Source organism: Chaetura pelagica, unplaced genomic scaffold, assembly GCF_000747805.2.
Source record: "Chaetura pelagica isolate M959 unplaced genomic scaffold, ChaPel_1.0 scaffold108, whole genome shotgun sequence".
NCBI classification, from domain to species: Eukaryota; Metazoa; Chordata; class Aves; order Apodiformes; family Apodidae; genus Chaetura; species Chaetura pelagica.
In genome coordinates this window covers 3,685,195-3,702,038 of record NW_009970718.1, presented here as the reverse complement: position 1 = coordinate 3,702,038, position 16,844 = coordinate 3,685,195, and the positions used below count along the sequence as shown (strand labels likewise).

The 16,844-nt window shown below is 39.7% G+C and overlaps 1 protein-coding gene across 1 annotated transcript in view; it reads right to left on the bottom strand.

Moving 5' to 3' along the window:
- Positions 1-1,749: 1,749 nt before the first annotated feature.
- ANO6 (anoctamin 6) overlaps positions 1,750-16,844 on the bottom strand; it is a 119,497-nt gene continuing 104,402 nt past the window's right edge. Inside the window, exons 11-20 of the mRNA XM_010006303.1 lie at positions 15,150-15,295; positions 13,566-13,643; positions 11,868-12,093; positions 10,858-11,027; positions 10,189-10,286; positions 7,709-7,839; positions 6,710-6,915; positions 2,812-3,011; positions 2,244-2,349; positions 1,750-1,956 (exon numbers count right to left, since the gene is read on the bottom strand). Coding sequence (XP_010004605.1) covers positions 1,750-1,956; positions 2,244-2,349; positions 2,812-3,011; positions 6,710-6,915; positions 7,709-7,839; positions 10,189-10,286; positions 10,858-11,027; positions 11,868-12,093; positions 13,566-13,643; positions 15,150-15,295 — 1,568 coding nt within the window. The remainder of the gene's footprint in view (positions 1,957-2,243; positions 2,350-2,811; positions 3,012-6,709; positions 6,916-7,708; positions 7,840-10,188; positions 10,287-10,857; positions 11,028-11,867; positions 12,094-13,565; positions 13,644-15,149; positions 15,296-16,844) is intronic.

Here is a 16,844-nt window from a genome sequence, read left to right as displayed (position 1 = left end):
CCTGTGAGCTTCTTTCTTTCATCTTTCCTTGATTTTTGAACCAAGCTTTTATCTCAGGTTCTTCCATGCAATTAAGCAAAGTCTTGCTGAGTGAAAGCTCGTGTATCATGACTGCTGAAAGGAATCCCCTCGTGTTGTTGCTTCTGGTTCAAATGTTGCTGTTTCAAAGACTAGGCTTGAGGTACACAGCAGTTAGTGTTTGGAAATCACTACAAAATTCAAACATTTGATTCCTTCTGATTTTTTATGGGGTCTGGGATCTGGATGCATCTTAGAAATGCTACTTAGTTTCTGCAAATGAACTTCTTAATATGTAAAAAGCTATATGAATAATCTGCCTAAAAATTCTGCATATTTATTATATTTAAGAAGAATACAAAATTATACCTGCTTTACAGAGTTCAGGCACACTTTGCTTTTTTAACACACTTTTTGTTTTCAGAATTTGTAGAAATTGGTCTGCTAAAAATGTTTAAAAAAAAAGCAAGTTAACAATCTGGAATACCACTGCTGCAGAGATAAAACAGAGCTCTACATACAACATGCTTAATCTGTAATTCCCTAACTCCCACTCTGCCACTGGAGCCAAAATAGCCAAGCAGATCTGCAATTTAATTTGAAAATGACTGATGGTTCTAGCACACACATCCACACTTCTAACATCCTTCCTAGTTATTTAAAGGTACATAACATGGTTAAGGCATATTAAATGGTTTATTCCACTCTCCAGTTTCAACAGATTCATGGTCTTGTCAGAACGCACTTCAACTCACAATGTTGAATCACAACAGTTTCAGCTGCACTTTCTATCTATGTTGAAAACTATCAGGGAAGAGCACGGTGCCCCTGGTGTGGGAGAAATGCAAAAGACAGCCCTCCAAAAGTATTGATTTAGTACATGAAAAGACTTTTAACACTCATTACTGTTACAGGTAGGAGATCTTCAAGGCTATAGTCATTCAGAGGAGAATGGTCAAGTGAACTAATGAAACTACATTGATTGGGGAAGGATAAAATGTCTGAGTTTTCTACTCACTCAGAGTGCTGTAAAGTCAGTTTGTATGCATTGATTTCAAAAGCATTTCTCCTGTTTACACAGAGACTGATGAACAGGATGGGCTTAGAGTCCTGGTGCTTCTTGTGATCCAAGTCCATGATTAATTGAAATATCTTGTTATCCGTTTAAGTCTCAGTGTGCATAGCTAAATCAGTGTAGCACACAACAGCGCTTAGGATGTCAATTCCAATGGCTTAACAACATGATTTTGAGTTGTATTTTCCTTCTCTGTCTGTCATGTTTTGCCTTTTTCTCTTCATTTTATAGCTGGGATTTGCATTAGCAAGTAACCAAAACTTCTTCAGAAGACATGATGGTATTCTGACAACAAATGATTCTTGTTCTTAAGGTTTTATTCAAGTCAAACAAGAGATATAATAGTTGATGTGTAAATAAAGTGGAAAGCACTCTAGGTGTTTGAAAATTACTCTGCATCATCTTAAGAGGATAAATAATGTTTATCTTCAAATGTTAAAAAAATGCTCCCTACTAAAGCTGTTTAAAAAATTGCTAACTCTTATCTGAGTAGCAGTGGTTGCATTTATCCAAGGGAAACCAGTAAATAAGCAGATTAACAGTTGCAAGAAACAATGTTTAGTAAAAGGAATTAATCCAAAGTGTTTGATTAACTGCTGGTAATATCTGGACAGGTATTAGTTGGCTAAATGCTGTTATTTAATATAAAAAAATACTTATTCAGCTTTGGGTCGGAAAGTGCTGTCTAATCCTTTGATAATTTTGTCAGCTATTTTCCCCATGTTTTTTTTCACAACTTTGAGGTCGTTCTCATGCAAGAGCTTCTGTGTTAGGTACTTCTCACGTTGGACCTTGCTCTTGGTCTTTTGTGATACGTCTGGAATTGCGTATGAAATAATAAACTTCACAAAGTATATGACATGCTGGGGAAGGTGAAAATGAAAAAATGTCAGTCAGGCTTAACAGGACATTATTATTTATTTATTTTTTTTAATTATTATTATTCCCTAATTATTATTATTGTTGTTGTTATTATTATTGAAATTTCATGTCATCTGTTAAGAGAAATGAATGCATCTCCCAGGCTCTTGCCCAGGCTGGCACACATCGCCAGCTCTGATAGCTGTGCCTGGACAGAATATCTTTGAAGGCTTGTCTTCATGGAGGGAAGAGAAGTTTAAATGTCACACTCAAAATCGCTTACACTTACCTCCATGACAATGATGAAAGCCAGCTTGGCTGCAATGACATGCCAGTAGTATATGTTATGCTCATATTGGTGCTGGTGACCAGGAGGGTAGCGGAGATCCCGGTATCTGAAGGCGATATAGGGAAGTCAGGAACTGTCTCAGGCATCTCTGCAGTAAGGCACTATGGCCAGAGGATGGAGCAAGACATGTCCCCGCTTAATGTATTCAGGTACAGTAATGGGAAAACTACAACTACATTGCTGCTATATTTAGCTCGTGGGTTGTTTTTTTGTTGTTGTTGTTGTATTTTTTCCCCCACTGTACTAAGAATTATAAAAAGCTAAAGTGCCCTTGTTTTGCTTTGTTTTAAAGCTATCAATTCTGAGAAAAACAAAATAAACTAAGATTTTTCTGAGTAGCACAAACTTATGGGTGAATATTTCTGCTCACTTCTGCCATTCAAAATATGCTGGCTTTTACTGTGTTTTTACATTTCTTACTGGGTATTGCTAATCAAATCAGATTGTTTAAATATTTAAAAATACATTTCTTTTTCTCATTGGAAAAGAATGGTTATTTGACACTTGCCTGCATGTCGTTTGGTTCCCAAACCAGGGGGAAATTGGCTTGCTTGCATTCTTGAAATCTGATATATTGAAGACAGAAAGTGTACTGTTTATATACCCTTTCATAGTATGACTGCTGTGGCTTCCATAAGGAGGAACTGAAAAGGACCAATAATAAACCAGACGAGGAATCATGTCAGATGTAAAAGCAATTATCATAGCCTGCATTTCAGAAAAAGAAGACAAAAAAGCAGAGTAGCATTTAAGCAATAAGCCTTAAAATGTATGTCTTAGCCATATGCTTAGTATTGCAAAAGTTACAGTATGAGCTAAAAATAGAATGTGCTTTTCCAGCCAGTGGTTCCCTCTGTAAATGAGCACGTAGTCACTCATGGGCATAAAACAATCTCTTTCTGGAATGTGCACCCTGTATGGTTTTTAGATTATGCTAGCTCTATTGGATGCCTTAAAAAAGCTATACTATAATACACTGCTTTCCTCATGAACATACAGTGGAGGTCAGCAGCCAAACTCACCTAAAAGTGCTCTAAGGAAGGCTTCAGCAAACGTGCTTTCTATAAGATGTACTTCTGACATGCTTAAAGAAATCCTGCCTAATGAAACTCATGGAAACAATGGAAGAGTCCTTCAATAAGAGAAAACTAAATTTCACCAGGAAGCCTGGGGTTTGAGTAAAAGAATTAAATAACTTTATATATATAGATCCATCTCTGGCTCTGGAAACATCCCACTCTTTCTGAGGTGCTGGCCACCCAAATTAATCTTGGAAGATGTTGCCTCATGTGTTTCGGTGTCAGTACATGTGGAAACTGTGCTTGATGCCAAGATAATTTTTTTTTTTAGCAGCAGCTGCATAGTCCTGGTTTATATATGACGTGACCATTTGTTTTTATCTTGCTCCCCAGAGACTCCCTGCCCTACTCAGCCTGCTAGTCACCAACTGGGTAGGAAATTGGATCCGTGGGTTTGTTGTGGGAAGTCTTTTCTAAACTCATGAACTTCCCAAAACATCCTATTCTGGAGGACAGGTTAGCTATGTTTAATCCACTCTCCTCCTCTGCTATTGCAAATTCAAAAGGTTTTCCTGTGAGGAACACTTTCCACTGGCAAGATCCACAACTGAGTGCCTGGCAAGAGGCTGCCCAGCCATCTCATGAAGGCAGGCACCTCTTGTGCCCAGCACCTAGGAAGGAGTAACAAGCTGCACCCCAGGGCTGAAAGAGAAATCTTCTGCTCCACAGCAGGGGAAAACAACCATGTTTGACAACAAGGCTGAAATAACCAGGGCAGAGATATGGAGTGTGAAGTAGGGATCTAATGGGATCAGAGGCACAGGATGATACACATAAAAGGAGCAGAAAAAGGCTGTAGTAAAGGTGTGGAACAGAGGAAGGGGCAAAGTTAAGCAGTAATGGGTATCAGAGGAGTGTAAGACCTACTTAATATCTGTATTTTATTCCCCTTCATGCCAGCCTGCAATTAATGCAGTCTGTATTTCCTGTATTTTCATGAGATGGGGCAAAAAATTGTACACCTTCCTGCAGCATTCACAACAAGAGAGTCCCAACCTGAGGAGATAATTTTAGCTGTTGTAAAAAAAAGGGAAGGGGAGAGAGGAGAAAGGATGAAAAAAAATGCAGACACCTCTTCTACGGTTTCTCAAACAACACTTTGGTGGCAGTGCTAGCTAAAACAACCAGTATCCCTCCTGCCTCTGCTCCTAGCAGTCACTCATGCACCCATGCAGATGTGCAGCAGATCAGATCATGGCACTGATCTGGTGGGGAATCCTGGCTGGATCCACTCCCTGACCTGCTTCTCTGGTTCAAATGTGCTTTTGCCAAAACAACACAAGAGACAACATCAAGGGGAAAAGACAAGAAAATGAAAGGGCAAGGAGCTAGAAGGGGTGCAAGACCAGCCCCACTTCAAGTAGCATCACAGCTAAATATTGAACATCTATCCTAATGTCTTATCTTTTGAAAGCCCAAATAAAGAACTTACCTTTGGCTTACCCTGAAGTACCTCCTAAACTCTAGTTAAGACAAAAGCAGCAGAATAAAGACATGAGACATGAGTCCAAAATCTATATTTGGTTCTTTAGAATATTGTTACAGTTGAGTTTGGCTGACAGAAAGCTGATTTTTTTTTATGAGAAAGAAAAGGGAGATATCCTAAGACTAAAATAATTTTTTTCAAAATTTTCAAGGATAAGAATTTTTTTTTTTGTAATACTGGATTCTGGCTTAAATCAAATGCAGTTGGCATGCACTTTTAAAAATTGTTTTTAAGCCAGTGTGCAATGAAGTGAAAATTACGTGTTGTTTATATTTACACACAGAGTAGGTGGTTTTGGCTGAGAAGAAATATATACTACTGTGTCTTGCAGTTGCAGAGAGACCTCACACTTAAATTGCTCTGTTTTTAACTGAAGCACAAGTACAGAAAGTTTTAGTTAAATATAATTACTTTCTGTTCATTAGCTCATCCAGTCAGACCATAAATGAACTAATAGCATCTGAACAGCAAGGCACAAAAACCCCTTCTCCGTTTGGACCAAATGAGTTTGATGCTGCTTCTGTGCATCTTTCAGAATGATGCTGGAATATGGTATTTACATAATTTTATATTTGCTCTTACTGATTATTTTTTTTGCCAGACCCCAGGTCTCTCATAATCCTAAATCTGAATCCCATCCCACTCTCCTCCCTCTCTCAGAATGATCTCCAGATGTGCTCCAGAGAGCTGCAAGAACAGAAATATGAAAGCTAATCCTACGCTGTCCTCTCAAAGGAAAAACTTTTTTGCTCCGGAATTATGGGCTGCATTTCAGAGTATTGCACTGGAGAACTACAAACAAATAGCACATTCTCTGCTTCCCAGACTTCACTGCATACAGTTTTCCATTTGTACCATAACTAATTGAAATCAGTCTTCAAATCAACAACAGATGCTTTGCTATCATGCGACAGCAAGTCCAGTGCCTGAGTGGCAAGTGGCAAAACTGACAGTTTTGTGCAAGAGCTGCTTGCAAAGAACTAGCAGTTGTTCCAAAGCTAATGCATGAAGGGGAAGATGATAGACTACTCAAGTCTAATCAGCTGTAACATGTCACACAGAAAAGAAGAAACAGTTTCTGTGTACTAAGGAAAAATCAAGGAAGGGATGGGAAAGGAAAAAATGATGGCTTGTACTAGAGATCCTGGATGTCAAACCATAAAAAAAACACACTTAAAGGAAGAAAACAGCTCCTAGCATTTGAGCTAGTATTTGGCTTTATAGGCCCCACTTCATTAGCAAGAAACACTGATCTCTTTGAGGTGCCTTACAAAACTTGTAGCAGGGCAGGTTGAATGTAACAGTCTTTGGTGCTGTGCCCTTCACACGCTAGAAGCCCCACCAATGTCAGTGGCAAATGCACTGTCACTCTGACTTTAAAGGGTGAGACCTCCAAAAAGGGTGATGCTAAAAGAAACATGCCCACAGTTAACAGTCTCATGAACACTGGGGCTGAGTGCCTGTCAAGGAGGACAGAGAGTAAAACCAAGCTGTCAGCATTCTTTTGCACATTGAGGGCCCCATGTTTCCCTTAGTGCCTTGAGGAGCATAGCACATAGGAGTGAAAAAAGGTTGCAAAGCTCCGATTAACCTCAGGTGCGTGGATAGGTAGCAATAGACACCTAAAACTAGTCTGTATATATAGCAGATCTTTCTGAAGACTCTAGCCACTCAGGTAAAATTGCTTTTATTTAGATATAATATTTTAGCTAGTTGCCCTATTCTGTTTCCAAGACACCTGAAAAGCAACTGAGAGCCTATTTCACAGGAGCTGAAATCTTAAGGGACTGATGCTGATAATTCATTTAGGCTAGTTCAGCAGTTGTTGGCCCAGTACTTACATTGGTGACCACTGCCAGGATGGCTATGCCCTGCATGATGGGCTGCCAGGCGCCGATGTCTTGTGCCTTCTGCGGGACCATGCGCCTGAACTGGGTTGTCAGCTTCCATGCATCCAACCGGATTTCCAACATGTTGTTAATAAGAGCCAGAAGAGGAGCCAGTGGGAAGGATGCCACAAACAGAGTGACAAAGCCAAACTGTATAACTGTCAAAGGGAGAGGTTGCATACATTGATGAGGCTTTCACTTACAGGAGATGAGCATATATGAGCACATATACTTTATACACTCCAACTGTGGGAGGGAGAGACAAGAGTAGCTGCATTCCTAGCAAATCTTATGTATGAGAAAGTAGGAGCATGATAGTACTTAAAAATCCTGTTAGGTGGAGGGACACAAAAATGCTACAAGTCACAACACAGCAAGAGGAACTATTCAGGGTATTTAAACGTCCATTTCTTCCTTATGTCTTCATCATGAAGACTTGGAAATCTAATGACTCTCTGTCTCAGAGCTGTGCTGGAAAGCCCAAACTAACAATCATGTTACTGGTGTCCAGGTGCTGCCACAAGTATGCTGGCAATGTTGTGACAGAATGGATGGTGGCAATAAATCGGAGATCTGCCAGCTCCTGAGAGAGCAAGGACAAGTACTGGTGACTGCAGGTTGTTGGCAGAGCAGTCTGAGACAGGGCTTGGATGTCCAACACCAGAACGTGGCAGTGGTCTGCCTTCGGATGCTCTTCTCAGGGAATGGGTTAAAGCAGCAGCAGTTTTCCTCCCTGCAGTCATGTGCTGGTTCCTAGTTATAAAATGGATTGAGGTGTAGCTGCTCAATAAAAGCTGCCAAATGATCTACAATGGTTCTTCAAAACTTGTCTTGGAAAGCATTCATGTTTCCTGTCTCTAGAAACTTCTTAAGCATTGCTTGTATTAAGATTTTTCTTAGAGCATGGTTGTATCCAGCAGTAATAGCAAATCCAACTCAACTGCCACTTACCCATTTCCAGATACTCATAAAACAGTCCGAGTTTTCCAATGGGCTGCAGGTGGTAGTCCTGTTCCCAACGTGGAACAACTTTTTCTGATCTAGCAGCTGCACAGTATCTTCCGATTAGATTCTTAACCCACCTATCAGCCAGGGAGAAAAAGACCACTAACATTGGTAAAATAACCTAAATGTTTTAGTAAATTGAAAAAAAAATACATTTGTGTTGTTGCAGCATTAAACAGTGGATTTAGTTATTCTGGAATTACTGAAAATTTCCTTCAAACATGAGTATAATCTGTTGCCTTGTCCTGAAAGCAGTTATTTACAACCATAAATAAGATGTAAAAGGGCAATATGTCAGAATCATAGTGATTTATACTTCTGTTGTACAGGTGAATGACCACATAAAATTCAAGGTAACAAAAAATCAGGTTAAATGGAGGCCTGTGGTTAGACAGATTAATTCCTTCCATTCACAAAATCAACAGAAACATAGAATGGTTGAGGTTGGAAAGCACCTCCAGAGGTCATTTGGCCCAACCCATCCTTGCTCAGACAGAGCCACCTAGACCTCAGTATCATGTCCAGATGTCTTTTCACTATCTCCAATGACTGAGACAAACTCCCAGGGCAGACTCTGCCAGTGTTTCGTCACCCTTACAGTAAAAAGTTGTTATTTATATTCAGAGGGAATCTCCTGTGTTTCAGTTTCTAGCCATCACCTCTAGTCATGTCACTGGGCACCTCTGAGATTATTCTTGTTCCCTCTTCTTTACTCTTGTCTTTCAGGTGTTTGTATACATTGATGAGATCCCACCTGAGTCACCTCTTTGCCAGACCGAACAGTCCCAGGTTTTTGGCTTCTCCTCATATGTGAGGTTTTCCAGTCCTGTAATAATCCTTATGGCTCTTTGCTGGACTTTCTTCAGTATGTCCATGTCTCTCTTGTACTGCGGGGCCCAGAACTGGGTACACTACTCCAGGTGTGGCTTCACCAGTGATGAGTAGAGGGGAAGGATTACCTCCCTCCATCAGCTGGCAACACTCCTCTTAATGCAGCCCAGGATACCACTAGCCTGCTTTGCCACAAGGGAGCATTGCTGGCTCATGTTGAACTTGGTGTCCACCAGGACTCTGAGGTCCTTTCCTGCAAGGCTGCTTTCCAGCTGGGTGGCCCCCAGCATATATTGGTGTATGGAGTTATTCCTCCCTGGGTGCAGGGCTTTTTACTTCCTGGTGTTGAATTCCATGAGGTTCCTGTCAGTTCACTTCTCCAGCCTTTCAAGTTCTCTCTGTGTGGTAGCACAACCCTCTGACTTACCCGTTTTGTGCCATCAGCGAACTTGCTGAGGGTGCACTCTCTCCTCTCATCCAGATGTTAAACAGGGCAGGACCCGGTACTGACTCCTGGGTTACATACACATCGAGTGACTGGCTTCCAACTAAGCTTCATGCTTCTGACCATCACCCTCTGGGCCTGCCCATTTGGCACGTTTTCAGTGCACCTCACTCTCTGCTCATCCAGCCCATACTTCAACAGCTTCTCTATGAGGCTTTATGGAATACAGTGTCAACAGTCCAAGGACCCTTCCCCAGGTAAAAGAAGATATTGAAAAGAAAGAGGGGTCTACAGGTCCGGCATATATGGAGCACTGAGGTCTGGAGGAACAGTATCTCAGCAGAGCACCCAAGCCTCAACCCTACACAGTATTTGCAACACACTTTGAAGTGGGGTCACTGCAGCCAAGAAGCACAGTTCATGGGTTTGGAAGCACCACAGTTAGAGGGAACACAGTGCCATGGGTTGGTGCTTATGGCACTCAGGAGAGCATGAGAAAACAGGGAGTTCCCTACTCTAAGCAACATAAGTGCCACATATCGGCATAAAAAAAAAAGAAAAAAGAAAAAAAGAAAAAACAAGTCCTGGGAGAAGGAACAGAGTCCTGGATAGTATCTTACACTAAATTAAAATGAGAGAATTGGTGGTTTAGCACTTTGCTTATTGTTTACATTAAAACTTGACCTTCCAGAAATCTCCCCCACTGACAGAGAACATACAGGTGCTATGAATGTCAAATACGATTATAAAGTTAATCAGTTAAATTAGTAATTTACACATGATTTTTAAAGCCCAATGTTTACTAACAAATCATTCCACTCAATATTAAGCAACAGCATGCAGTTTAATATTTTTAGAAGTTCTGTTGCCTCAGTTCTAAGAATCTAACCTGAAACCTGGAGACTGATTTGCAGAGGAAAGAAGCATTTCTGATTGCAACTAAAATCAATCAGAATGACAGAGACAGGAGCTCAGAGCTATCAGACTGAAAATACCTAAACTGTCTAAAAAGGCCTCAAAAGACTAGTCTGATTCTTATAGAATACAATAGCTACCTATCAAATTTACTGACCAAGTGCCTGAACACATCAAGTAAAAGCAGTACCTTTGAAATATGAAAAAAATAGATTATTTAATTGTCTGAACTTACGGAAGAAGCACTTCTTGAATATTGTTCCAGATTGCTTTACCTCCTACTATGATGGCAAGCTGAGTTGTGAGTTCGAGGAGACATCCACCTGGATCACACTGAAGGTTGAAAGACACATGAAAAGTTTTTGAAGTTGGGTAACCTTTTGGGCATGCATGAAGCATTTAAAATTATATATTCCTGTTTTCTTATTGTAACATTTCTTAAAGCAATGCAAGAAGACTATTTACACAAATCCTTCCAGTAACGTACTCAAACATCAATTCTAGGCCACATATGGTCATATGTGGCAGGTCGACAGGGGTTTAGTGAAAGAGTGGAATACCAGGTGAAGTTATGCAGCTTTGTACTGTGCTGTCACCAGCTGAGGGGGAATAGGAATGCTTCTACTGATGTTCTCCCCTTCCTCTCTGTGCTGATTCACAGGTTGTTGAACCATGTGTAAGTAAGCTTGTCTGGGTACAGGTAATAAATTTCTAAGCCCAGCTGGTCTCATGTCATATTCCTTTATGCCAGCGGTTACTAAGGAGGCAATTGGCTTGGGAGGCAGTCGCTTTTTGGATCCTCAGGTTAAATATGTACAACTATGTTACACACTCCTAACTGCAGCAGGATAACTAGACTCGTGGCTCCTGCTGTTTAAACACAAACACTATCACACATTCTTACCTCTTCATTGCGATACTTTCCTAGCCAATACACTGGATTTCCAGGATGACCTACAAATTTGCCCTTAAAGAAGGCTATGTAGAAACATGAAGAATAGTAGTTGACAAACTGGAACAAGAACATCTTTGTGGTTAGGCTGTTTTCATAATCAGTCTGTGTTCTTGGAAGCTCTGCAATTAAAAAAATTAAATTAAATTAAAAAATAGAAAACTTACAGGTAACTTACAAGCTGCTTTAGAGCCTCAGCTGGAAAAGTATGTGTATGCCATGTATTTCTTAATATGACTGAGAGCATATAAATTAGACTGTACATAATCCCCATGAATATTATAACTATTTCTAATTCTAAAATTATATGTGTTATAAAAAGGAACAAACTTATTCCCTGACAATGATGAAAAAGAAGAAGCAAAAATTCCAATAACTCAGAGAAAAAGAAACGCCCAAATCCAGCACACTGAGGGAAGATGCAAATGTAACACTTTGAACTGATGAAATAGTATCAAATTAAACTATATTAAAACACTACACTACTTCACATATTTAAAGTAAAATAGCTACCTTAATGTTGATGGGCTGGATATAAGGAATAATAACATTAGTGACTGTTTATCTATTTAATAACATAGGAGTGGTATCTAGCTTTGGAATAGTGACCTTATTTCATTTATTTGGAAGAAAATAGCTACTCTCCCTACAAACAAAAGCTAATGTAATTGAATGTGTTATGCGTTACTGATCTGTTTTCATAAAGCTTGGTTATTATAGTAATTTGCTTTGCTTTGTCTGTTTCACAAGCAAGAAACTGTAAACAATTTCTCTTTCATGCTGTCTACATAAGGAGTTTTCAGGCAAAGAGCAGAATATTCCTTTGCTATTGAGAAAACCTGTATTTGAAAATTTCTAGATGGCAGAGGTGTTCATTTATTGGAGCTCCCATTAAACACATATATGGTGTTTTTCTTGCTATTTTACCCACAGTTTCTATCTGAGGTACAGCAGTGCCATACCGAAGTCAGTAATTAGGATGGCCACTTTTTCATAGACAATGTTGAGAACCATAATGACTATAAAGCTGATGAGTGAAGCAGTCACTGAGGTGGCTGTCTGTGGAGTCAGGTACTTGCGGATCGTCTCCGTCCCCCTGATGCGCTCTGACAACGTTGAAGAAAACACCAGGAAAACCGAGAGTCTGTAGACAATGATTCCAATAACTGAAGCAATAATCAAAAGAATCTGCCAAGGAAATGCAAGAAAGATGTTAATGTTGCACCATTGGCTTTAAGAAAAAGTGAGTTTGAAACACGGTTTACAATAGGCAAAAGGAAACCAATTGTCTGCCTGTCATTCCATCGCAAGAATGATCAAGTAAGATAGAAGGCAATAAATATAGAATCCATAAAAGAACACTTATTTGCATGCAGCACACTCAATCTGCAGGAGAGAAAAGAGATGGTCTCTTTTATGACTAATAACAAGGCTCGTACCAATGCGAGCGAAGATAATGAAATGTGTAATCAAATCTTATGCCTTGACGCACGTGATGGAAGAAATCTCCCTCTTTTGACATCAGGCAATTGGCAGGATGGCAAATGTACTAGCAAATCTGCATTGAGTGTGATGTGGGCTGTACCTCCTCTTTCATATAATAACATTACAGACCACAGACCCCTTGAAGGAAAAGAGAAATTTTAAGCCAAGCCATGTAATCTGCAGGAGTTTTAATAATGATCTATGCACCCCATCTTGCTTGCCGTCTCCTCTTTTTCTGCTTCTCCTCCTACTTTTATGTCTTGCTAGTTCTCTAGCTATTATTCAGATTGAAGTCCCTAAATCTGTGAAATTTTTTTTCATTATCTCTGCAAACTGCCACGACCACACCTACCTCCTCCTACCCTACACAACATAAGAGTGCAGTAACACAGATGACAATACAAGTATCTTCCCTTCAACCTCAAGTCCTGCCTCTTTACATCCAGCAGCAAGCCAGTATTCTTTCCTCTGTGTTTCAGATGCATTAACAGTGAGGGTCTCCTGGGCTGCCAGCCACCCTGTCTCAATCTGTCTCCTGTCACCTAGGGGGAGGTCTTTTCCAGCTGCTGTTTGTGCTGCAGGCGAGGAGGACACACAGCAATGCTAAAACACTCAACTTTTCCAGGCAACCTCTCTGGGCATGCTCACCATGTTTTGTGGGTGACTGGACTGCTTTCAAGTTTTAGTTGTAATTAAAGCAGCAGTTCTGGAAGATTAGAGAGCGCCCAGCTTTGCTCTGTTAAGTGAAGCAAAAAACCTGAAAGAGGTCCAAGACTGTGAGACACGGTATTGAAGGAAACAGCTGGAACATGTAGTATAGAAACTGGCAGGGAAGAGAGCATATAAACCAGTCTTTCCCCTGCTCCCCCTCTTCCCCAAGAAGCAAAGACATTTGTCTTAAATTAATGAAGGAAAAATCAATGGACCATGTTTACAAGAGTAACTCACAAGCTACAGCTGCGGGATATTATGATACGTATTTTCTATTGACTGTAATGAACATTTGGTGACTTCAGCTACCTTATTAATGTCAGCCTTTATGGGGTTAGTTTATATATCAGATGGAAACCCAACTGAACCTGTTCCATTGTTACTTTTTGTTCGATTCAGGAAGATCTTTTTTAGACACTAGAGAAGTGAATTAATGAGGTGAAAGAATAAGTGGAGAACTTTACCCAGAAGAAAACTGCACTTGTGCAGAAAGTCATCCGTATGCACTTCCCACAGGCAGTGTATGGCACATGTTCTTCTTGCTGTTAAAAGATTTCAAAACAGATCAAGGATGAATCCAATCTTTTCTTTCGGTGTTTTTTTTTTCCTGTGTGCTCCAGTTAAACACTTTCTGATATTGAGGGCAGAAAAAAGGAAGGAAGTCCCTTGTTGTGCTTCTTTTGCTGCTTTGTTATCTTGGCAACTCACATTTATTCATTACTTCAAAAGTCTTGTCTGATTCAAGGTGTCATTTTTGGCTGCTCATTCAAAGACAAAAATGACTTCTATAGAGGCTGAGTGTCCTCAGCTCTTACTGACTTCACCTATGATAGGGTACATTGTCCTTTTCAATTGACCCATCTTTTATAGCTGATCATGGCATTCAAGGTCATTATCTTTCAAACCTAATTTTCTAAAATTAGCAGGCACTAGAATTTTCATACTGGATCTCTGTATTTCTCAATGTTTCTCTGTTTTTCAAAACAGGAACAATGGAATGGATTTCCCTAGGAAAATGCCTACCTCAAGATAGTGGTGTGAAAATTCACCGAGTCTTTATGGGATCTCTGAGGATCAAAATCATTATGTTTCAGCATATTCTGCACTATTTGAACTGTTTGAAAGGAACATTCTAGCTATGACTTAATATACTAAAGGTGGGATAGGTTTATAAGCGTTTAAACAGAACCAATTGCTTTTCTTTCTTTTTTTTTTTTTTTTCGTGTTACAAGACATAAAAAAGAAGATCTATATAGAATAGTTTCAACTACAGCAATGAATTTTGAAACTTTTCAAGTTCCCTCTAATAAACATTAGTATAATGTGGATGGACTGTGAGAGGAATGCAAATGACCAGATAAATGCCAGAGTAATATATTGACAGAGAATAATAAATAGTGAAGATGAGCTGAAGTGAGCTACAGATGCTAAAGCTTCTAAAAATGTGTAATAGAGATATAAACTAACATCCTCATAAATCTGAATCCTTTTTCATTGAAATGGGGATTATCCCTGACCCTATGAATTTGCTGTTATTAATCATAATTGTATCCACATGTACTTAGCAACAATGCCTATTTATACATGTTTCAAACAGAAACATGTTTGGTTAAAAAAAAAACAGTCTTGGCATAATAAATAATGTAACATTTTTCCCTCTGTTTCACCCTTTTTTTCCTGATGCATTCTTAGGCAAGGATAGCAAATGCTCTGTAATCTTTGCCTCTGGCAGCAGCACTGAATAATTTCTTCTGGGTTACTTAGTCTCCTAAGCTGGGGCTGATGCCTACTTCTGTTTATTTATGACACAGAGGCATCATCAGTGCAAGCTCCTCAAGCAGGCAGCTACTTTAAGGTGCCTACCATTACATATAAATTCCCTCCCACACGACTGCACTTTTTAAGTTCACTATTTCCAGACCATCTTATCATCTCTCGTCAAAACAACGCTGATTTCTGCATCTCCAGTTCAGATTCACCATTCTCATAGTGTCCTCTAACAACATGTCTACTGCAGTAGCCATCACAAGTTATTAAATATTCCTTACCTGTGTGATTTCATTCATTACTACATGAGTGCACTGAGCTTCATATTCTGGGCGAACTTGTTCTTCTTGCTCTAAGTACTCAACTGTGTCCCATTCATACTCCAGCTCAGCCTGCCGTCGCTTCCAAAACTCCAAAAACAAAGTAACTATCCAGAAGATAGACCAAATGAGAAATACCCCGTTAGTATTGGACACTGCTTGACACCCCCACGTCCCCACCTCCATGTGGCCCAGTTTTCCATACAGCTTTACACAGACATAGAATAAATCCCTTACTTCCTAGTGCAACCATAAAAATAACTAGATCTACTCTTTTATATTTTAATAAGAGAAACCTGAGGTAAATGGTGTTGTAAGTACATTCTAAAGAATACAGATACATTTATTTGCTTTCTGCCTAAGGCTTGAATATAAGCACTTTGGATTTCACATTACAGACCGCTTTTGAAAAAGTTTATAATGGGCTGTGTAAGAAAGCAAGTTGGTTGGAAAACGCTGCAGAGTACAGGACTTCCAGAAAAGAAAAACTCAACAGGCCAGAAATTGCCACAGGGAAAAACTGGTGTTTACTCAGTCTGCAGTTTTTGTGTGGACAAATTATCAGCTTGCAGGCTACAAGAATCAATGATGGTTCAGGTAAAGTAACTGAAACACAGCCATTATTCCTCCTCTGCTAGCATGAATCTGAAGGATCTGCAGCTCTTTTTGCATGTCCTGAAGCTTAGAAACTCTCTGGGCAGTGTCAGCAATTTCCCTGGACTGTCCTTCTGTCACGGGAAGCACTGAAGGACCAGGTACACAGAAGTGGTACTGGTAAAACATCAGTCCAGCCAAACTCATTACCTTGGCCTGAAATACGATGCAGGTAGATCTGGCAGCAGAGGCAATGACAGGCCCAGCTGAGAGGGCACGGAAGAGTGCTAGTTCCATCTCACACTGGTAATTTGTAGTGTTCCCTTTTGAATGTCCCTCAACACAGCCATTCAGTATGGTGCAGGCATTCTGCCTCCTGGGCTGCGTCAGCAAGGACTGAAAAGAAATTACTCAGTTGGAGAAAATTTCTTTAACTGATCTTGTTCAGGGAGAGGATCCAGTGATAGCAGCAAGTGAAGTGGAAGCTGCTTCTCCAGGAGCTTTGCCAATCTAGTCAAGCCATCACAAGAGAAATGGCGGAAGTGTTGGTCCAGAGCATTAATGCATTGAGGGCTAAATCCTGAGGCCAAATTCCCTGGTGTTGTATGGCACTTTGAGATCTTTGAAGGGAACACACTTTAAAAATTTATGTAATTATTAAAAGCATAGTGCTGATAATGATGTAATGATATAACTAAAAATCTAATATTAGTTTGTTTTGGACAAAGAGATCTACAAAAGTACTAGAACAAGATGAAAATTACAGCTGGAATTGCACCAGGACCAAAGGTCATTTGGATTCAGTACAATTTTGACAGAATTTCTGTAATACAATTGATTTCTTTATACAGTGGACTTATGAAAATAATACTAACAGACCTTCCAGTCATCAATATAACCATGCAGCTCAACTTTGTAATTATTACTTTTGGAACCATTCTTCAAACCAGGAAACACAATTTTAATTAAAAAGCAAGCTGCAAATAAATTAAATATTCAGATGACAGGAAAAGGCTACATTAGTATCAAACTTCTAATTTTATTTTATTTAGAGACTTTCCT